Consider the following 23,931-nt stretch of genomic DNA (forward strand, 5'->3'; position numbering starts at 1 on the left):
TGGGCAACATAGGGAGATCCCGTCTCTACAAAAAATAAAAAATTAACTGGACATGGTGGCGCATGCCTATAGTCCCAGCTACTTGGGAGGCTGAGGTGGGAGGATCACTTGGGCCCAGGAGGTTAAGGCTTCAGTGAGCCATGATCGGGCCACCGCTTTATCCTGGGTGATAGAGTGAGACGCTGTCTCAAATAAGTAAATAAATAAATAACACTTCTGGGGTCATTTCCTGCAGTATATTAGGAACATAACTTGGGGATCAGGCCAGTTGTTGATGAGAGTAAAGCAATACATTCCCTCATTTCCTCTCTACAGATTCCCGATGGGAAAGGGCCACTGAGGTAACTGTGGCTCGGCAAAGGCAGCTAGAGGAATCTGCAGGTCATCTGGCCAGCTTCCAGGCTGCAGAATCCCAGCTCCGGCCGTGGATGATGGAGAAAGAACTGATGATGGGAGTGCTGGGGCCCCTGTCTATTGACCCCAACATGTTGAATGCACAAAAGCAACAGGTCCAGGTGAGCAATATAGCAACAAAGAAATTGGAATCACATGAAACTGGGTTTGAATGTTTCTCCCAGTAAGTAGATTTCATATGATCGTAGACAAGTCATTTAATCTCTCAGAGTCTCAGTTTAAATGAGGTATTTATAAGGTGTTAATCATGGTGCCTGTAAAATAGTAAACAGTCAAAAACTCTTATTATTATTAACAGAGACAGTAAGATGAGTAGATATGAGAATGGGCAGTTTTTCTGTCTAAATTATGGAATTATATTTTACTTGTGGCCAGGCGTGGTGGCTTACACCTGTAATCCCAGCACTTTGGGAGGTCAAGGTGGGCGGGTCACAAGGTCAAGAGATCGAGACCATCCTGGCTAACATGGTGAAACACCATCTCTACTAAAAATACAAAAAATTAGCCGGACGTGGTGGCACGTGCCTATAATCCCAGATACTCGGGAGGCTGAGGCAGGAGAATCTCTTGAACCCAGGAGCCAGAGGTTGCAGTGAGACTAGATTATGCCACTGCACTCCTGCCTGGACAATAGTGTGACACCGTTTTAAAAAAAAAAAAAAATTTTTTTCACTTGTAATCCCCTGTGATAGGATCCACATTACTTAATATCTTATATCTGCTGGCTTTACATAGGATTTTCTGTGATCAAACCTCAAAAAAATTGATTTAAGTGCCTAACATCGTAGAAATTTAGGTTGGTCAGGCTGGGTGCGGTGGTTCACGCCTATAATCCTAGCACTTTGGGAAGCCAAGGTGGGTGGATCACCTGAGGTCAGGAGTTCAAGACCAGCCTGGCCAACATGGTAAAACCTCGCCTCTACTAAAAATACAAAAATTAGCTGGGCGTGGTGGCGGGTGCCTGTAGTCCCAGCTACTCAGGAGGCTAAGGCAGGAGAATTGCTTGAACCCATAACACAAAGGTTGCCACAAGCAGAGATGGTGCCACTGCACTCCAGCCTGGGCAACAGAGCAAAAACTGCTTCAAAACAGAAAAAAAAAAAAGAAAAGAAAGAAATTTCGATTGGTCAAAATTATGTCATTTCCAATGAAATCCTGCCTAGAGGCTTTTCCTTCTTTTACATTCTCCCACAGCCTGGTCCATGTCTTCTCAACCTACCAGGTTCCTTAAGTTAAGACCTAAGAGTGCTTTTTGAAGGAACTGTTTCTTTCAGTTCCTGCATCCAGGTAATTATTGAGTCCTATTTAGTCTACTTACAAATGTTTTTCTAATCCGGGGTTTTCAAACTTTTTGGTTTCAAGAACCCCTTTTATTCTCTGAAAAATTACTGAGGATCCCCCAGAGCTTGTGTTTATCTGTTAACATTTATTGTACTAAAATACTGAGGAATTTTAAAAGTATATATTTAAAATTTTTAAATAGCAATGGTAAAACCATCACATTAACCTAAATAACATATTTTTAATGAAAAAATAGCGTTTTCTGAAACATAAAAGTTTAATGATAAGAGTGGCATTGGCCGGGCGTGGTGGCTTATGCCTGTAATCCCAGCACTTTGGGAGGCCGAGGCAGGCGGATCATGAGATCAGGAGATCAAGAGCATCCTGGCTAGCACAGTGAAGCCCTGTCTCTATTAAAAATACAAAAAGTTAGCCAGGTGTGGTGGCAGGCACCTGTAGTCCCAGCTGCTGGGGAGGCTGAGGCAGGAGAATGGCGTGAACTTGGGAGGCAGAGCTGGCGGTGAGCCGAGATCGCACCACTGCACTCCAGCCTGGGCGACAGAGCGAGACTCTGTCTCTTAAAAAAAAAAAAAAAAAAAAAAAAAAAAAAGGAGGGGGGACATTGTTTTATGTCTTTGCAAATCTTAATTTCTGGCTTAATAGGCTATTCTTATATCTGCTTCTGCATATCTGTTACAATATCAAGCACCATGTAGCCTCTGGAAAACATCATTGAACATTTGTGACAGCACAGAAATTTTAAAAGGCAACTAACATCTTAGTATTATGAAAATGGTTTTGATCTGTGTATGTCTGCTAATCCTAGACCCTCCCCTGAAGTGCCTTTCACCAGCCTTAATTTCTTCTCTGCTTGGAGAACTACTCATTCTTTATTGTCGCATCTGGGGAGCCTTTCCTGATTTCTGTCTTCTGCCATTTGTCATCCCCAACGGAATTAATCACCCTATTCCATGCTTTCACAGTTCTGTGTTGCATGTTCACATCAGTGTTTAATCATTTTTCCTTTTGTTACATTTTATTATAGTTCATTGTTTATACATTTGTCATTTTGTGAGGCTGTGTCTTATTTATTTTTGTGCAGTGTAAATACTGAGTACTTTCTATAAATTATCTCATTTAATCCTTATAACAGCCAAAATAAGTACTCTACTGTCCTATTTTTGTGCAGTATAAATGCTGAGTACTTTCTATAAATTATCTCATTTAATCCTTATAACAGCCAAAATAAGTACTCTACTGTCCTCATTTTACAGATGAGGAAGCTGGGGTTTGAGAACTTATTAAATCTTGCCTAAGGTCATACAGCTAGTAGGTAACAGAACAAGGATTTGAACACAGTCTGACTCCAGATCCTGTAATCTTAACTTTTTTGATGACAGCAGCAAGGGATAGAAAAGAAATAAAAAGTCGTAGTCATTGCCTTAAAGAAGCTCTTTGTCTAATTATGCTATATTATAAAATACAGATTGTATATGCTCTTCAAATTCTAAGAAAGAAACTAAGAAAAACAGACACTGAGAGTTGACATGGCAAGCCCAGCTAGTAATACAGCTGGCTCTGGGATCCAGTGTTCTGAACTCCCTATTCAGAGGCTTGGGTATTGCATGGCAAAGCACATGAATGCCAACTTTAATTTCTCAGCCATGTCTGGCCTTAGTAACTGACATTGAAACAGAATAGGACAAATAAGGAAAAGAAATAAAATAGGAACAATCACTGAGCCTTTCAAAGTAAGTTTTTATTAAGCAATTGTTAAGTGATACTGCCTCAGCCTACTAGCCCGGTCCTTTAGTTTTCTGGTTTATTTTTTAAAGTAGTTGGCACTATTTGGCACAATCCAACATCAGTTTTTGTTTTGACACTGCTTTTTCTTTTTTGGAGACAAGGTCTCACTATGTTGCCCAGGCTGGAGTGCAGTGGTGGTGTCTCAGCTCATTGCAGCCTCAGCCTCCTGGGTTCAAGCAATTCTCATGCCTCAGCCTCCCAAGTAGCTGGGACTACAGGTGTTCACCAGCACGCCCCACTAATTTTTGTATTTTTAGTAGAGACGGGGTTTCGCCACATTGGCCAGACTAGTCTTGGACTCCTGACCTCAAGTGATCCTCCCACCTTGGCCTCCCAAAGTACTGCGATTACAGACGCGAGCCACTGTGCCTGGCCTGACACTGCTTTTAGATAGATCTGTTTTTTTCCTGTCTAAACATCTTGGTGTCATTTCTGTTTCAGTTTATGCTAAAGGAATTTGAAGCACGCAGGCAACAGCATGAACAACTGAATGAGGCAGCTCAGGGCATCCTAACAGGCCCTGGAGATGTCTCTCTATCCACCAGCCAAGTACAGAAAGAACTCCAGAGCATCAATCAGAAATGGGTTGAGCTGACTGACAAACTCAACTCCCGTTCCACCCAAATTGACCAAGCTATTGTTAAGAGCACCCAGTACCAGGAACTGCTCCAGGACTTATCAGAGAAAGTGAGGGCAGTTGGACAACGGCTGAGTGGCCAGTCAGCTATCAGCACCCAACCAGAGGCTGTAAAGCAGCAATTGGAAGAGACCAGTGAAATTCGATCTGACTTGGAGCAGTTAGACCACGAGGTTAAGGAGGCTCAGACACTGTGCGATGAACTCTCAGTGCTCATTGGTGAGCAATACCTCAAGGATGAACTGAAGAAGCGTTTGGAGACAGTTGCCCTGCCTCTCCAAGGTTTAGAAGACCTTGCAGGTAAGTTGGAGTGAAGAACATACTTCTGCCGTTATTAGAGGCAAGCAGAAAGAAGGAATGGGTTAGGAGTAGTCCCAAGAATCTAGGATTCCCTTACTTAATCTTTAGGCTCAGAATGGTGTTAATCCAATTCCTTCTGCTAGTTGCAATGAGAACTTCTGTGGTTGTTACACAGTGAGCACTTGCAAAATGTGAAGGTTTACATAGCATAGTCCTAAAGATAAAAGCTCTAATAAAATTTCAACCAGCAAGTAGAGATTCATCCCCATAGATGTACTAAGTGGAGTTCCACATATACTCTCATTGATACCCAACCTTTTTTTTTTTTAAATATTATGCACACCACACACACAGGTTCTCACTCTGTCACCCAGGCTGGAGTACAGTAGTGTGATCATGGCTCACTGCAGCCTCAGTCTCCTGGGCTCAAGTGATCCTCCCACTTAAGTCTCCCAAGTAACTGGGACTATAGGCACATGCCACCATGCCCAGCTGGTTTTTTTTTTGGTTTTTTTTGTTTTTTTTTTGAGACAGAGTCTCACTCTGTCACCCTAGCTGGAGTGCAGTGGCATGATCTTGGATCACTGCAACCTCCACCTCCTCAATTCAAGCAGTCCTCTTGCCTCAGCCTCCCAAGTAGCTGGGACTACAAGCACGTGCCACCATGCCTGGCTAATTTTTGTATTTTTAGTAGAGACGGTGTTTCACCATGTTGGCCAGGCTGGTCTTGAACTCTTGACCTTGTGAACCGCCCACCTCAGCCTCCCAAAGTGCTGGGATTACAGGCTTAAACCACCGCACCCGGTGATTATTTTTATTTTTAGTAGAGACGAGGTCTTGCTTTGTTGCCCAAGCTAGTCTTGAACTCCTGGGCTCAACTGATCCTCCCACCTCAGCCTCCCCAAGTGCTGGGATTACAGGCTTGAGCCACCGCACCCATCCTCTTCTGGACTTATTATAACTTGGTAGAAGAAAAATTGTGTCATTCATTTATTATTTATTTTTCTGAAAATGTTTATGACTTTCACGTTTACCAGCTAGAAGTCAAAGTTTACTTCTGTTACTTAGATCACCTTACAAGGTTGCTATGAGGATTAAATAAGATAGTGTATATGAAGGAGCCTAATTATATTGCCTCTTTTTGGTAGGCCCTCAAGTAACATTAGTTCCCTTCCCCTAAGATTAGACCATATATTCTCAGCAAACATTTTAAATGCCAGGGTTCAGGCATTATTAATTTCAATTTTATTTTCTCATTTCAGCCGATCGCATGAACAGACTCCAGGCAGCTCTTGCCAGCACCCAGCAGTTCCAGCAAATGTTTGATGAGCTGAGGACCTGGTTGGATGATAAACAAAGCCAGCAAGCAAAAAACTGCCCCATTTCTGCAAAATTGGAGCGGTTACATTCTCAGCTACAGGAGAATGAAGAGTTTCAGAAAAGTCTTAATCAACACAGTGGCTCCTATGAGGTGATTGTGGCTGAAGGGGAATCTCTACTTCTTTCTGTACCTCCTGGAGAAGAGAAAAGGACTCTACAAAACCAGTTGGTTGAGCTCAAAAACCATTGGGAAGAGCTTAGTAAAAAAACTGCAGACAGACAATCCAGGCTCAAGGATTGTATGCAGAAAGCTCAGAAATATCAGTGGCATGTGGAAGACCTTGTGCCATGGATAGAAGATTGTAAAGCTAAGATGTCTGAGTTGCGAGTCACTCTGGATCCAGTGCAGCTAGAGTCCAGTCTCCTGAGATCAAAGGCTATGCTGAGTGAGGTGGAGAAGCGCCGCTCCCTGCTGGAAATATTGAATAGTGCTGCTGACATTCTGATCAATTCTTCAGAAGCAGATGAGGATGGAATCCGGGATGAGAAGGCTGGGATCAACCAGAACATGGATGCTATCACAGAAGAGCTGCAGGCCAAAACAGGGTCACTCGAAGAAATGACTCAGAGGCTCAAGGAGTTCCAGGAAAGCTTTAAGAATATTGAAAAGAAGGTTGAAGGAGCCAAACACCAACTTGAGATCTTTGATGCTCTGGGTTCTCAAGCCTGTAGCAACAAGAACCTGGAGAAGCTAAGAGCTCAACAGGAAGTGCTGCAGGCCCTAGAGCCTCAGGTAGACTATCTGAGGAACTTTACTCAGGGGCTGGTAGAAGATGCCCCAGATGGAGCTGATGCTTCCCAACTTCTCCATCAAGCTGAGGTCACCCAGCAAGAGTTCCTCGAAGTTAAGCAAAGAGTGAACAGTGGTTGTGTGATGATGGAAAACAAGCTGGAGGGGATTGGCCAGTTTCACTGCCAGGTACGAGAGATGTTTTCTCAATTGGCAGACCTGGATGACGAGCTAGATGGCATGGGTGCTGTTGGCAGAGACACTGATAGCCTCCAGTCCCAAATCGAGGATGTGCGACTATTCCTTAACAAAATTCAGGTCCTCAAATTAGACATAGAGGCCTCTGAAGCGGAGTGTCGACATATGCTAGAAGAAGAGGGGACTCTGGACTTGTTAGGTCTCAAAAGGGAGCTAGAAGCCCTGAACAAACAGTGTGGCAAACTGACAGAGAGGGGGAAAGCTCGTCAGGAACAGCTGGAACTCACACTAGGCCGTGTAGAGGACTTCTACAGGAAATTGAAAGGACTCAATGACGCGACCACAGCAGCAGAGGAGGCAGAGGCCCTCCAGTGGGTAGTGGGGACCGAAGTGGAAATCATCAACCAACAATTAGCAGATTTTAAAGTAAGTCTTAACCTTGTTTTTCTTTTTCTTTTACATGTATTTATTTGCTTGTAACTTGGAAACCATTAGAGTATACATTTTAACTTCTGTCCCTAGTTCTATTATTGTCACTTCCATCACCATGAAAGCACACTGTCTGAAGACTAAATAGTCTCTTGGACTTCTGAGCAAACTGGTTTGAGCATTTTTCTTTTTTTCTTTTTTTCTTTTTTCTGAGAGAGGGTCTCCCTCTCTCACCCAGGCTTGGAGTGCAGTGGTGCGCTCTTGGCTCACTGCAGACTCGACCTCATAGGCTCAAGCGATCCTCCCACTTCAGCCTCCCAAGTAGCTGGTACCACAGGCGCCACCATACCCGGCTAATTTTTTGTATTTTTTGTAGAGACGAGGTTTTGCCATGTCTCCCAGGCTGGTCTCAGAACTCCTGAGCTCAGGCAATCTGCCCACCTCAGCCTACCAAAGTGTTGGGATTACAGGCATGGGCCACCAAGCCCAGCCAGAGCATTTTTCTATTGTAGTTTATTTCAGTCTTTATAACCAATTAAGGATATAGAAAGAAATGTCCAAGTCTTATCTCTTACTCTAAGAATTTCCTCTTAGGGTTTCTTGAGATTTCAGATTACCAGATTTTGTAATAGCAGTGAATGTATCTTCAGGTCTCTGTTATTCTTTTCTTTTCTTTTCTTTTCTTTTCTTTTCTTTTCTTTTCTTTTCTTTTCTTTTCTTTTTCTTTGGAGAGAGAGTCTTGCTCTGTTGCCCAGGTTGGAATGCGGTGGGGCAATCTGGGCTCACTGAAACCTCCACCTCCCAGGTTCAAGTGATCCTCCTACCTCAGCCTCCCGAGTAGCTGGGGTTACAGGTGCTCACCACCACACCTGGTTAATTTTTATATTTTTAGTAGAGATGGGGTTTCACCATGTTGGCCAGGCTGGTCTCAAACTCGTGACCTCAAGTGATCCACCCACCCCAGCCTCCCAAAGTGCTGGGATTACAGGCATTAGTCACCGCACTCAGCCCCCTGTTTTTCAAATTGAGGTATGAAAAGCCCTAAGTTAAACATAGTCTCATCTTCCTAAAGTGTTATTTTTACACAGATTTTAGGGGAGGATATTGATGTATATTTGATATATTACGGAATAAAACATAAAATTATCATTAATTATTAAAATAAAACATGACACTTCAAATAAATCTCCCATTTATATAGTAAGCAGCTTAATAATACATCCCAGACTCCTCAAGAGTACAAGTTCTTTGCCTATAGGAGTGGTTGAGAAGTACTGCCTTAATTGCAAAAATACTTTAATTCTTTGCCTGAGCCAAAATTTCCAGTCCTGAGATTGTGTGAGTATAAATTAAAGTAACAGATGATTACATGACCCAAAAGTGTGGATTTACTGGGTTAGGAGCACATCTGTTGGATCTTGGCTCTCACTATATGAACCTTTTGCCCCTAGAGTTTTCTTTGTTGTAAATACCTAAAAGTCTCTCACTCTGCCACTATACATGGAACAGATTTGGAAAGGATACTTCCAGCACTTTGTTTCCATCACTAGTTAACTATTCCTACTTACACAGTTAATACTCCCACCATTAAAGTAAAATTGTGATCTCAAAGACCTTGCTTGCCAGCGTTGTCTTAAAAACATGAATGCAGAGGTAATGTTGACACCAGCTCAGAGCCACATGGTCCTAGAGAGATCACAGTTTTGTAGACAGGATCCAAGTGCAAAAACGTGGCTGTTTCAGAAGGGCCCCTCTAGGAGCTTGGGGGAAATTCAGCACTAAAGTGTGACATTGGCTGAAGGCCTTCTTACCATGTTTGGAGATAGTACAATTTTAAGCAAGAGGAGTCATCATATTTGGGTTTCTTGAGGCACCCAGATAAGGAAAGGGTAGGTAGAGAAAACTTAAACCCGTGAAGCAGTGCATTCCTCTTAGAAACTCCCTTTCTAGTAGTAGTGTGGCTTTCCCTGTTTCAGCTTGCACATTTTTCTTTCCTCTTTTGTTATAAGTGTCTCAAAAGCAGAGACTTTCTTCTACAGGTATGCTTCAGTTATCCAATTTACTTGGATCCAGGCTATTTAGAATTAACCATCTAACCAACTAAATGAAGTTTTTAGAAAACTGAAACTTATCCTTTTAGGCTCCAAAATAGTTTTATCTAACCAGGTTCTGGTTTATATAGGAATTATTTTAAACTCAGTTTGCCTGATTTTATAAATATGTATTATGCATAAGTTTTTTCTAATGAGTACAGGTTAACATTATTTAAATGGCTGTACTGTTCTATACTATGGTGATATTGACATTCTGAAAGATGTGAGAGACATTTGGGGCTGCTCTGTATTAAGTATTCCCAAATTACTGTGCACTTTGATTTCTATATTGAAGTTATTGTTTAGGGCCTCTATAGTATTGTACTGGTTGGATTGGCTGTGCATGTGTGTGTGGAGAGGAGGAGGTAATTTCAGGATTTCTGCCCACTGCCATGATATTGGGTATTATTTCTTACGGCTATCACTTGTCACTGCTGTCATTTGGTCTGTGTAGTCTATTCCTCCCTTCTAATCTTCATTGAGCTAGAAAATGAGATAAACAGGCCTGTTAAAATTGCATTAGATATGAGCTAAAATATGCAAAAGAGTCCACATGCAGGCATATTAGTGTTTGGATTTGAGGACAAGTCATCTTTTCCTTTTCATTTAATCCTTGATTTCTAGAGACATTCTGACTTTTGATGTTGCTGGAAGATTTCAAAAAATTACTGGGCATTACTTTGTTTTATTTGTATCCTAGTATGTTGCCTAATAGTGCTCAGAGTTCAATAGCACTTAGTTGCTTGTCATAGCCAAATTCGTTTCACTGTTTTCTAAAAATAAGCCTTCCACCTCAGATACTCTGGATGTGAAGGCTGGGACTGGACACTGATCGGCTGGGCTCTTGCAGAGTGTGTTCATCAACAGTGGACTGGTGTTGACAAGACAAGCCTGGAAGAAGAGTGGGAGAAGGGAGAAGGGTGGTGGAGTGTCCCGTGTGTAGTCCATTGTCAAGTCAGTAGGTAGTTACCATAAAATGATCAGTATCCCCCCTCAAGTTGGGGATGCAAATCAAAAGCCCTGTTCTACCTGTCCACCTTGTAGGGAAGTCAAAAGCTTTGGAAAGAGTTTTTGCTTTCTCCCAGCAAAAGTCTTTGGTCAGGAGGGGAGGAGCATATTCTTGGCTGAACTCATGCTGAGCTCATCGGAAGTGAAAATAATGAGAGGAGAAAAATTCTGTGTGTCAGTTCCATAGTCCCCGGGAGGCCGCATAAAGGGAAGGTCTTTTTGGACCCATTCTGAGAACTGAGTCATTTTCATGATGTGAGTGTTGAGTTCCTGGGTTAATGTGTTATAGTCCAGCCACAGATTAATCTTTCCTTACTCCAGCAGCAGACCAGATTTATAAAGTATGACTCTGTTTTCAGATTCAAATTATTTTTAATAAGGAAAAAACAAAGATGAAGATAAATATTTTTAAAAACAGCATTAACTGTAAGTTTTCAACTTTTTTCTTTTTTTAATGGAATCATACTCTTAGCACAGAATCTGCATAAGAGAAGAGGATATGAATCTGGGAGATGGAAACTCTGCTTTGACCCAGCTCACTTCATGGGAGATAGTCAGAATAGACAGATAAGTTAGGCCTGTGAAGAACCCCTAGTCTTACTTGGGACTGTACAATCGTGCTGATAGATCCGTGGATCTGCAGTCTGTGGGGAAAATTATTTCTTCCTTAAATGAAAGTGGAAAACTAAAATACATTATTCCTAGGAAAGGCTTTCCCTCAGTTGCTTCTGAATGATTAGCAGGTCCTCGCTGGCTGACCAGATTCTGTCACATGGGAGTAGAAGAGAGTTCTTTTCCACTCAAACCAGACAGAGACCTTAGGCTTCCTGAGTTAGGATCTTTACCAGGTTCAGCTCTCTGTTGGAAGTAGAAAGGAAGAAGCCATTCTAGAAATCACTAATGAGAGAATTGAGCTTGTTTTCAGAAAGCTGGAAAGAAAAGACTTTGGCTAATCTCTTCAGGAAATTCCGTTTTCCTGAACAAGGGAGTCTCTGGTTATTGAGGAAAAGGAATTGTATGTGTCTAACAGGAGGCTAACAAGAAAGGAAGGACCTTTTTATCACTGGAACTTCAGCCAAAGAATTCCCCTAGAGTGACCTTCCTGGGAATGGTTTAAAAAAAAAAAAAATCTATTAAGTCTCTGATGATAACAAGAGACTTTCCTCATTTTGAAATTCCCTATGTAGGTTTTACTTGAATTGAGATCATTCTGAATCTTAAACCAACCCCTGCTTTGCCCCCTGCTCCCCCCAAAAACCATGTGACTTCTCACTCAGAAAGTATTTGATGGTTTGGGCATCATACTGGTGAACATTATCAAGAAACCTGGATGCACTTTCATTCACTCATTTTTCATATGTATTTATATTGCTGTGTATTCAGGTCATGCTTCAGACTTGGCATTCTACCTCTCAGTGATAAGAATGAACAGTGGGGCCAGGCACAGTAGCTCACGCCTGTAATCATAGCATTCTGGGAGGCCAGTGTGGGCAGATCACTCGAGCCCAGGAGTTCGAGACCAGCCTGGGCAACAAAGTGAGGCCCTTCTACAAAAAATAAATAAATTAGCCAGGCATGGTGGCACATGCTTGTGGTCCCAGCTTACACAGGAGGCTGAGGCAGAAGGATCACTTGATCCTAGGACATTGAGGCTGCAGTGGGCTGCGTTCATGCCACTATAGTCCAGTGTAGGTAACAGAGTGAGACCCTCTCTCAAGGAAGGAAGGGAGGGGAAGGGGAAGGGGAAGGGGAAGGGAGAAGGGAGGGGGAGGGAAGGGGAAGGAGGAGAAGGAGAAGGAAGGAGAAGGAAGGAAGGGAGGGAGGCAGGAAAGAAAGAAGGAGGAAGAGGAGAAGAAGGAGGAGGAGGAGGAGGAGAAGAAGGAGAAGGAGAGGAAGAGGAAGAAGAAGAAAAGAAGAAAGGGAGGGAGGAAGGAAGGGAGGGAGGAAGGAAGGAAGGCAGGGAGGGAGGAAGGGAGGGAGGGAGGGAGGGAGGGAAGAAGGAAGGAAAATGGGAAACTGACTCACAGACCGCTTTAGGGTCTGTGAGTTTCTCATAGTGGTTCACTTCACCCAGTGGTGCATATAAAGCACCCAAACCAGTTGCTCTTTTCCTTTCTTGTTTTTGAGGCTGGGCTGTTGGGTTGTAATAGGTACAGCATCAGGTTTCCTTAGGATTATTTTCATTACTAATTCAGGTTGAGCAGAGCCCAGGATCAGGGTCTCAGTGTACTTGAAGTTTCTACTGGGGGACCTAGCTTTCCTACTATGAAAACAGAATAAGAAAGTCTTATAAACGCCTTCTTTTGATTTATTTATTTATTTATTTATTTATTTAATTTATTTATTTTTTTTGCCGCATAGAAAGCAAGCTTAGGCATCTTCATGTGCACATGAGAAAAGCCCTGGAAAAGGCCAGCCACAGTGGCTCACGCCTGTAATCCCAGCCCTTTGGAAGGCTGAGGTGGGTGGATCACCTGAGGTCAGGAGTTTGAGACCAGCCTGGTCAACATGGTGAAACCCTGTCTCTATTAAAAATACAAAAATTAGCCGGGCATGGTGGCACATGCCTGTAGTCCCAGCTATTCAGGGAGGCTGAGGCAGGAGAATGGCTTGAACCCAGGAAGCAGAGGTTGCAATGAGCCGAGATCACGCCACTGTACTCTAGCCTGGGTGACAGAAAGAGACTCTGTCTCCAAAAAAAAAAAAAAAAGAAAAAGAAAAAGAAAAGGCCCTGGAAGACAGGGCGCAGCATGGAGTTGAAAGACTACCAGTTTACTCCTTTCTTTCAAATGATTGCAAAGACAGTATCAGCTCATCTACGTTTTTGGCAGTTAGTACACCAGCCTGAGAGTGAGTCAGTAGAGGGTAGAGCAAATGAGGTTAGCATTATCTACCTGCCCTTGGAGAGACAGGAAATCACACTCGGTATGACCTGTCTGTCACCTGGAGGTTTAGGTTTCCCCAGCTTTACTAAGATGAGTGGGAATCCTCTATCCCTGCCAACCCCCACCTTGTACTAACCCTTCCTTGGCCTGTCTTGGTTTTTTGCTTTCTTCCTTAAACAAAACTACTCCAAATAGGAACTAGGGTCCAAGGAAATAAAAACAATATCCTAAAATGGATTTCTCAATTTCAGCACTGTTGACATTTTTGGGTGGTGGGTAGGGAGGAAAGAGGCAGCCACTCATGCCACCACCTGTGCCCACCACTATCAACATTTTGGACTGGATAATTCTTTGTTGTGAGAAGCTGTCCTGTGCATTGTAGGCTTTTTAGCAGCATTTCTGACCTAATAACTTCCCAGTTGTACAACTAAAAATGTCTCCTTGGAAGGCAGAATTACTACCCTCTGTTGATAACTATAGCCCTGGAAGAAATTGCCACCTATACATGGGAAACTTAGAATTCAGGTGGAATAGGTTACTAGTTAAATATTTATGTAACAAGCAGCCTTCTGATAATCTGATTATGACTGTGTATAGTGGCAACAACTACTTCTAAGTCAGCTTTCCTTTAAGCCAGGCCCTGGATTCTTTATTTTTGCTGGTCTTAATCTCTGTCTGGCTTTAATATCTCCTGGTCACTTTCCCTGGCTGGAATTTGCATACAGTTGTCAGTTGTTGATGCAGGTGTTTGGTTGATGATGCATTGCCAAAGAGAAGAGGAATTTCCTTTGTGGACATATTTCAGGGAGCTTCCTTGTTCTGTGCCTTTAAGGGGAGACTACAGTCTCTCAGTTGTTCTCCACAGCCAACCAAGAGTTTGGCTGCTGATATTTATAACCCTTATGTGACCACCCCCACCTCCCCACCCCACAAAGAATTCCAATGCTCTGTAATAATCCTCTCCACCCCCACCATAGCAACTGGATGGGGAGAAGGTGAAGGAGCCTTTAAGGCCTTTAAGTTTGCTTCATGTTGAACCTTTTCCAGCTCCCTTTTAAAGTATTACCAGTTAGTATTTTAAATATCAGTGTCACAAGCAAAATCCCAGGCTTGCAGCCACTGCATCATCTTAAAGGAGCCTCATGCCCCAGTGAAGGTAGTAAAATTGAATGGAAGGTAGTAAAATCATCAAGAAAGGACTGACAGATTTTACATAAATCTGTCTGGAAATTTGATAGCAAGGTGAGATTTTAAAGCAACAAACGGGGTGGGCGCAGTAACTTACGCCTGTAATCCCAGCATTTTGGGAGGCCAAGGCAGATGGATCTCGAGGTCAGGAGATCGAGACCATCCTGGCCAACATGGCAAAACCCCGTCTTAGCCGGGCGTGGTGGCATGCACCTGTAATCCCAGCTACTCAGGAGACTGAGGCAGGAGAATCGCTTGAACCCAGGAGGCGGAGGTTGCAGTGAGCCAACATCACACCACTGCACTCCAGCCTGGGTGACAGAGCGAAACTCCATCTCAAAAAAAAAAAAAAAAGCAACAAATATATCTGTAACCAAAGAAAAGGACTGAGCAGTTGGATTTGGATACTAAAATTCTTCACATACAATATCAGCATGTAGCATTCACAACTAAGATTTATCATTTGTATAAGAAAGAAGGAATATGTTTCCAGAAAAACTAGAATGTACCCTGTGCAGAACTTGTATGTATTGATCGTTGAGTATTTGATTAGTCAACGTGGTTGAGATAAGCACAGACTTGCAGAACAGGACTGATCCTCACTGTGCCTAGAAATGAATGGTAAATGGTCTCAGCCTTAGGCTAGTTCTGGAGCTTCAGAAAAATATCCTGGGCACTTTCAAGCTCGCTGATAAGCTGTGAGCTTCTAGGAAGTATGATGAGTTTCCTTGAAGGGCCGTTTATTGTTAGAGTTGCTGGTTTACTAGGAATAAAATGAGTTCCACAGGGAGTCATGTCAGGTCACTGCACCAAACCATCACTGTAAAGGGCTGTCTCCTGCTGAATGGATTCTTCACAAGTCTCAGCTGTCCCAGCTGGAAAAACCCAGCTATGGGTAGAATGTGCACCCTCCCTATTTTGCCACCACTAAGTGCTTTTCAACTATGAGTCTCTCTTATTGGCTACAGAAAGTTAATAGGATACATTACTCTCTAGGACGTCATAAACTATTTTTCTACCACGAGTCCTGTCGTTTGAAATATGGATCTTTGCTACACATGGTAATGGTTTATGGATCGTTTTATGGGGGCTAAAAGGAAATGATTCTATATTCCTTTTAACCCATCCTTACTGAGCAGTTGCTCTGTGCTAGTCCTTGTGGTGGGTACTGGAGTCTCAGATAGTCTCTAGTTAACAGTGTATGGATGTGCCTTGACTTACAGTGAAATTATGTCTGGATAAACCCATCATAACTCGAAAAGATTGTAAGTCAGAAATGCATTTAATATACCTACTGACCATAGCTCAGCTTAGCCTACCTTAAACATACTCAAACACTTACATTAGCCTACAGTTGGGCAAAATCATCTAACACAAAGCCTATTTTATAATAAAGTGCTGACTCACTCATGTAATTTATTGAATATTGTACTGAAATTGAGAAACTGAACGATTGTATGGGTATTTGAAGTATGATTTCTACTGAATGCATATCACTTTCACCATCATAAAGTTGAAAAATCTTAAGTTGGCCGGGCGTGGTGGCTCATGCCTGTAATCCCAGCACTTTGGGAGGCCAGGCAGGTGGATCACGAGGTCAGGAGATCTAGACCGTCCTGGCTAACATGGTGAAACCCCGTCTCTACTAAAAATACAGAAAAATTAGCCGGGCATGGTGGTGGGCGCCTGTAGTCCCAGCTGCTGGGGAGGCTGAGGCAGGAGAATGGCGTGAACCCGGGAGGCGGAGCTCACAGTGAGCTGAGATCATGCCACTGCATTCCAGCCTGGGCAACAGAGCGAGACTCTGTCTCAAAAAAAAAGAAAAATCTTAAGTTAAACCATTGTTAAGTCAGAGACCATCTATAGTAAGGGAAACAGATACAGAGAATTACAGTGGTAGTGATGTAGTGGTAAATGCGGTAAGAAAGATCTGAGTCTAAATGATCTCTGAAAAAAACTCTGTAAATCAGATGTTTAAAATCCCATTTTGCAGATAATAAAACTTAGACTTGAAGAGGTTGAAATAACTTGTTCGAGCCACATAGCAAGTAAATATTAGAGTTGGGGTTGGGAAGGTCTGTTTGGCACCAAAGTTTATGCTACACCAGTGGTTGTCAACCAAGCAAAGCTTTGCAGAAACTCCCACTTCCCGCCACTCCTTTTTTTTTTTTTTTTTTTTAAACAGAGTTTCACTCCCATCACACAGGCTAGAGTGCAATGGCACAATCATGGCTCACTGCAGCCTCAACCTCCCAGTCTCAAGTGATCCTCCTGCCTCAGCCCCACAAGTAGCTGGAATTACAGGTGCACGCTGCCATGCCTGGCTAATTTTTGTATCTTTTGTAGAGATAGGGTTTCACCATGTTGCCAAGGCCAGCCTTGAACTCCTGAGCTCAAATGATCTGCCTACCTCAGCCTCTCAGAGTGCTGGTATTACAGGAATGAGCCACCATGCCTGGCCCAGAGACATTTTTTATTGTTATGACTGGAAAAGCTGCTACTGGCATCTAGTAAGTGCTGCTAAACAACCTACAATACACAGGACGGCCCCTTACAATGAAAGAATTATTCAGCTTACTTCTAGAAAGCTAGGGAATTTGATTTTTGCCATCTTCAGATCCCATGACAAGTAAGAGTTAACTGATTAAATAGTTCCACTTCCTGGGAATGCTTCTGTGGTTTTCCTCTTCTTTAAAGAAAATTAGTTAAGAAATAGTGTTGCTTCCGGGAGTGACTTATACAGATAGAGTCAGGATCTTGGGGAACTAATCTGAGTCAGCGACTGAAGAATTTTCTCCACGCCTGACCAGTCCCCACCCCACACTGCCACAAGGCTCCTGCTGTGGAAATCAATCAGCTGTGTATCTCAGGCTGCTTCCTGTAGGGTGTGTTATGGAATGGCATTAGCCCTTGCACCAGCTGGGAGTACTGATCTCAGTGTGATTTTATCAGACTCTGTTTCTTTTGAGCCTTACTGTTTGGAACAAAGGACCCTCTGTTAAGAATGCAGAGAGCTAGTGTGATTGGATAGCTAGCATATATGTACATGGTTCCTATGGAAAAAAAACAGACATAAATTATGCTATAGCCCTCTAAAATTTGGGTCTCCAAAATGATTTCCCGACCTTCTGTCTGTATTCACAGTTCTTTCTGTAAGTACTTATCCTTCCCCCAAAGCAATTTGAGGGCCATCTGATCTGATAAATGGTGGTATCCTTCAGAACTAGCATATTTTTATGTTTCCAGTCTTGGACATATTTGATCCCCACTATCTTTCCAGTTGTATTTCCTATATAGACCATCCACTACATCTAGTTACCCCAGACACTCCTTATACATTTTACGTATTTGATTTCTGAAGTCATAGCTCAAGTCCACTTCTTTATAAAGCTTTTTTTTTTTGGGGGGGGGCGGGGGGATGGATTCTGGCTCTGTCACCCAAGCTGGAGTACAGTGGTGCGATCTCGGCTTACTGCAACTTCTGACTCCCAGGTTCAAGTGATTCTCTTGCCTCAGCCTCCCAAGTATCTGGGATTACAGGCACGCATCATCACGCCTGGCTAATTTTTTTGTATTTTTATTAGAGACGGGTTTCGCCATGTTAGCCAGGCTGGTCTCGAACTCCTGACCTCAGGTGATCTGCCCACCTCGGCCTCCCAAAGTTATGGGATTATATTATAGGCATGAGCCACCATGCCCGGCCTTATAAAGGCTTTTGATCTCCCCAGCTCACTACTGCTGATCTCTTAATCATTTACAATGTATAACTCACTTGACTTTTATTACATACTACCTAATTTTGACATTTTCTGATTATATTCATCTGTCCTATCCCCTCAGTTAATTCACTTTTATGTCCCTTAATGTAGTTAGCATATTGGTATATACATAGTTGGAGATGAGAGAATATTTGACTGACTGGATGAACATTCTTTATTTCTCATAAACCATGTGAGCTCTAGGATTCAAAATGCTGTCTACTCTGCAAGACTTGAGATATGTATCCTTGTGTGTCCTGAAGAAATTCTAATCTTAGCCTGATTTCCTCAGCTCTCCATCTTCCTTCTGGGCTTCCTTCCTTCTCTGCTAGTTAGTATATGTTAAGGGAACACAATCTTTTTTCAGTATAAGAGAGCAAAACTAAGAAAGAAATGTGCTACTTTTTATGCACAGAGTCATTGGTACTTACTCAATTAGTTGACAGTTTAGTGTAGTGAAAAAAACTGAATACAAGTTTGAGTCAGAAGTATCCAGGTTTGAATCCTGGCTCTATCATTTACTAGCTGAGTGACCTTGAGGGAAATGACTTAACCTCTCTGAATCCTATTTACTTTAACTATAAAATACAAGTATTGGTAAATCATACCTTTAGGATTTTTATGAAAATTAAATGAAGTGATATATCTAAAAGCATTAGACTTATATTCGGTGCTCAGCTCACTAGATGATAATATGCTTTTTTAAAAAAGAAGCTTATCTAGACATATAAATTAGAATATTTTGAATTTTTTTTCATTTTTGTTTTTTGTTTGTTTTTGAGACAGGGTCTCACTTTGTCACTCAAGCCTGAAGTACAGTGGCATGATCATGGCTCACTGCAGCCTCAACCTCCTAGGCTCAAGCGATCCTCCCGCCTCAACCCCCGCAAGTAGCTGGGATTAGTGGCATGCACCACCACAACCAGCTAATTTTTGTATCTTTACTTGTAGAGACGAGGTTTCACCATGTTGCCCAGGCTAGTCTTGAACTCCTGAGTTCAAGTGATCTGCCCACCTCAGCCTCCCAAAATGCTGGGGTTATAAACATGAGCCACTGTATCGAGCCTGTGAAATCTTTTTAATAAGAACAGTTACCCCTCTTTGTGACTAGCGATCATCATTCTCCAGAAGACTTGATCTAAGGCCCAGCACCAGAGAAGATTGGTTTTTTCTTCTTGGAAATTGGAAAAATGGAAATTATGAGGATAAAGTAAAATTAGTTTGATAACAATGAAACAAGTGGATGGACAGTCTTCCTGAGCAGTTTTTGTGGGAACAATAGTGTAGGGCTTATTTCTAGCCCTAGAGTGGCAATAATAGGCAAGTTTAGGTCATGACTCAACACAGCTTAAAATATATTTTATGTACACGTACATATACATACATGTTTATTCATTATTTTTTTCATTTATGCATTTCTATCAGAATCCTACAACCAGCAGGTTTTTCTGAGACCATTTTGGCCTTGGCTTGTATGCTCTACAAATTAATATTATTTTCAAATCATTAACCAGAATTAACCAGAAGACATTACCAGCTCAGTGACTTCCCCAGCCTCTCAGTGCCCATTAGATCAGCTCTAATGATCTCAGGGATTTTGGCCTAATTAGCTTTTATTGTAGACCATGTTATCTTCCTTTGTTACCGTACAATGGCAACTACTAAGTCAGCATCTTTAGGAAAGACACCTCTTAATATTAATCAATCTTTAATTAAAACATTGAGGGCTGAGGTGAAAAATATCGGCAGAGTTTCAGAGGCAAGCAGCTTAAAATACAGATATAATTCATCTGTCTGCCAATCTCATACCAGATTGAAATATTTTACAGAAAGTCTTTAATTCTTTACAGTTTCAGCAAACATGTGTTTTTAATGTTTTTAACATTTGGTCATGTGTATATATCAGTCAAGGAAAGAAGATAATTCAAAGAAATTGTATGTGCCTTAGATTTTCTCCATCTTGAATTAATTGTATTTATCAAGTGAACCATTTTATATCTCTGTCATCTTGCAATTCATTCTCAAAGGATAAGCTCTGGTTTTGGTCTAATTCTTTAAATTCATACCTAAGCTGTTTGTTTCTTTGTCATCAATGATAAGAATTTTCCTTAGTAACAAATTGAAAGAGATGGTTTTTAGAAATCTCTTCTCTCTGTATTATTTATTCTGCCTTCTTTTCTAATATTCAAGAGCGGGGCTGGGCGCAGTGGCTCACACCTGTAATCCCAGCACTTTGGGATTACACCAAGGCAGGCAGATCACTTGAGGTCAGGAGTTCAAAACCAGCCTGGCCAACATGGTAAAACCCCATCTCTACCAAAAATACAAAAATTAGCCAGGCTTGGTGGTGGGCATGTGTAATTCCAGCTACACAGGAGGCTGAGGCAGGAGAATCGCTTGAACCTGGAAGGTAGAGGTTGCAGGAAGCCAAGATCATGCCATATCACTCCACCTGGGTGACAGAGTGAGATTCTGTCTCAAAAAGAAGAAAAAAAAAAAAAAAAAAAAGGTGATTCAACCCAGGGACCTCTTTCATGGAAATAACCAAGCAACTTTGCGATGATCATGCCACTCTGGAACTGGAAAGACTACTCTCAGTCCCAGGGGGAGGCCCACATCATCACTTTCTCAGGAAAACCTCCCCTGAGCTTCCAAGCCAGGTTGAGGCCCATGACCCATGTTCTTATAGCACGGTGTGCTTTTCTTTCAGAGTAATTATGCAGTTGACTAAAATGAATGTCCTTCTCCCTTACTAGAACGTAGGCTTCTGACTATGTCTTGCTCATCACTCACTCTCTTAGTGCCTGGCATGGTTTAGGGCACATAGTAAATCCCAATAAATATTTGGTGAATGGATGAAAAGAAAAGAATCAACAATATAACCTTGTAAAATTAGTTGCCTCAAGAGGATAGGAAGAGGAATCCAAGGAGACAAAGGACTGGCTAGAAAGATAGCATCAGGATACCACAGTGTCATGGAAGTCAAAAGAACACAGTCTCAAGAGGAAGGAAGGACCCATACTTATTTCTCACCACTGCTTATCCTTAACCCCCTCTAATCTGATCCAACACCCATCACTGTGCTGAAACTGCTCTCTTAGATATTCACTGGCTTCCTAGTTGCCAAGTCTAGTGGCCTTGTCTACCTCACTGTTCTCCTCTTTCGTTGTGCAGCATTTAATATCAGATCTTCTTTCTTGAAAGTTAATTTACTTTCTGGACATTGTGCTCTTCCATTTTCTTCTCTGGCTGCCCTTCTGCTTTCCTTTTTGGTTTGTCTTCCTATCTCTTAAACATGTGGTTCCTGAAACTCTGTCATCTGTCTCTTCTCTCTGCACTCAACCTCTGAGATGGCAGCTTTTCACTGTTCCATGGGGAAAGGCTTCCAAATCTGTCTTTCGCTCTCTTTTGTTTTTTATTTGTTTGTTTGGTTGGTTGTTTTTGTTTTGTTTTGTTTTTTGAGATGGCATCTCACTCTGTCTCCCAGGCTGGAGTGCAGTGGTGCGATCTTGGCTCACTGCAGTCTCCACTTCCTGGGTTCAAGTGGTTCTCCTGCCTCAGCCTCCCAAGTAGCTGGGACTACAGGTGCATGCCACCATACCCGGCTAATTTTTGTATTTTTAGTAGAGACGGGGTTTCACCATGTTGGCCAGGCTGGTCTTAAACTCCTGACCTCAGGTGATCTGCCTGTCTCGGCCTCCCAAAGTGCTGGGATTACAGGTGTGAGCCACCACACCTGGCCCAAATCTGTATCTCTATCCCAATATTGATTCTTTAGTGTGAGGGGCCTTTCTAGACACCTTCACATGGGTCGCTTTTTAGTATTTCACATACAGAATGGTCTAAAATAAATGAATTCAAATATTTTCTTCTTTCTTGCTGTTGTTTTATAATAAGTACTACTATGATCTTAGTAACCTAAGAGTAACACTATATGGCATTATCTTTGTTTTTTTCCCTCTAACCTCTACCTTCTCTCTGGTCAGTTGTGAAGCCCAAATATTCTTCCTCTGCAATTACTTTCACAGCCCTCTTCCTCATTTTTACTAGCCGTATTATTCTGGACAAGTATGCTTGCCACCCTAAGCTTCATTTATAAAGATTTGGGTTTTTTAAATGAGATAATATAAGTGACAGTTGAGTGAGCACCCCGTCCCAAAGTCCTCATTAAAATTTTTTTGGGGGGCCGGGCTTGGGGCTGTAATCCCAGTACTTTGGGAGGCCAAGGTGGGTGGATCACCTGAGGTCAGGAGTTTGAGACCAGTCTGACCAACATGGCGAAACTCCATCTCTACTAAAAATAGAAAAATTAGCCAGGTATGGTGGTGTGTGCCTGTAATCCCAGCTACATGGGAAGCTGAGGCAGGAGAATCACTTGAACTTGAGAGGCAGAGGTTGCAATGAACAAAATCGCGCCACTGCATTCCAGCCTGGCGACAGAGTGAGACTCTGCCTCAAGTAAATAAATAAATAAATAAAATAAAAAGTTTTTTTGCTGGGCACGGTGGCTCATGCTGTAAGCGCAGTTGGGAGGCCTAGGCGGGTGCATCGCTTAAGCTCAGACAACATGGTAAAACCCCATCTCTACTAAAAATACAAAAATTAGCTGGGCATGGTGGTGCACATCTGTCATCCCAGCTACTTGGGAGGCTGAGGCAGGAGAATCACTTAAACCCGAGAGGTGGAGGTTGCAGTGAACCAAGATCATGTCACTGCACCCCAGTCTGGGCAGCAAAGTGAGACCCTGTCTGGGAAAAAACAAAAAACAAAACAAAACAAAAAAAATATTTTAGAGACAGGATCTCACTCTGTCGCCAGGCTAGCGTGCATTAACACAATTACAGCTCATTGTAACCTTGAACTTCTGGGCTAAATGATTTTCTCAACTCAACCTCCCAAGTAGCTAGGACTACAGATGCACATGCCTGGCCAATTTTTTAACTTTTTGTAGAGACGAGTATCTTGCAATGTTGCTCTGGCTAGTCTTGAACTCCTGGCCTCAAGGGATACCCCTGCCTCAGTTTCTCAAAGTATTGGAATTACAGGCGTGAGCCATTGAGCCCAGCCAGAATTTGCTGCTTTAGAGTCCTGCCTTTGGCTCTTTTCTTAGAAATATTTGTCTTTGCCATCTCTGTATATCTGAAATCCTAATGAGTAAATGTGATTCCCTCCACAAAGCCTTCTCTGATACCTCCTGCCTTCCTTCTTCCCACCCTTCTGTCAGGTCTTTTCTAACCTGCAAAGCCCGATGATTTTGTCATCACCATGGTTTTGGTAACCATTAGTCTAAAAAAGAGGATTAATACACTGTCTTTTGGAAAGTCTACAAGCAGGAAAGGGCTTACAGGGGTCATAGAGTTCCTGCAGAGTGTGTGGAAAGTTTTCTCATGGGTTCACGAGTACATGAGAGCTCAAATAGCATCAAAATCTTTAGTATCCCACTTAAAGCAAACTTCATGTCATGCTGTGTTGCTTTATGAACCACTCTGTAGCCATGTTTATAATAATAAAAGTACCAAAGGATGGCAGTGACTGATGCCCAACAGGTACAGACTAACACTGTGGAGTTTCTACTTGCTACTAAATAATGCTTGTAAAATCTAAAGATCCTAAGATGAAAGGCATTGTGTAGATTTAAAATGAGCAAGATCCAACCAGTCCTCTGTATCCTCTTCCAGTCAGAATTAGTCTTTCAGGAGAGAGCACCCATCAAGGTGGGTGAAAAGGCATCATAGAATCTAGGGAAGTGTGAATCTGGGGTCTCCAGACTGTCCCAGAGGGCTGGCATTTTAAGTCTGAAGCAGACAAGGGCAGGATGCCAGGT

The 23,931-nt window shown here is 42.4% G+C and overlaps 1 protein-coding gene across 4 annotated transcripts in view; it reads left to right on the forward strand.

Annotated features, from left to right (window-relative positions):
- Positions 1-23,931, forward strand: part of MACF1 (microtubule-actin crosslinking factor 1) — a 407,350-nt gene that overhangs the window by 300,848 nt on the left and 82,571 nt on the right. For all 4 annotated transcript variants that reach the window (XM_025361749.1, XM_025361739.1, XM_025361720.1 and 1 more), the window contains 3 exons: positions 316-515; positions 3,943-4,438; positions 5,701-7,172. In XM_025361749.1, the coding sequence (XP_025217534.1) occupies positions 316-515; positions 3,943-4,438; positions 5,701-7,172 (2,168 nt within the window). The remainder of the gene's footprint in view (positions 1-315; positions 516-3,942; positions 4,439-5,700; positions 7,173-23,931) is intronic.

The sequence above is a fragment of the Theropithecus gelada genome, chromosome 1, assembly GCF_003255815.1.
Source record: "Theropithecus gelada isolate Dixy chromosome 1, Tgel_1.0, whole genome shotgun sequence".
Classification (NCBI taxonomy): domain Eukaryota; kingdom Metazoa; phylum Chordata; class Mammalia; order Primates; family Cercopithecidae; genus Theropithecus; species Theropithecus gelada.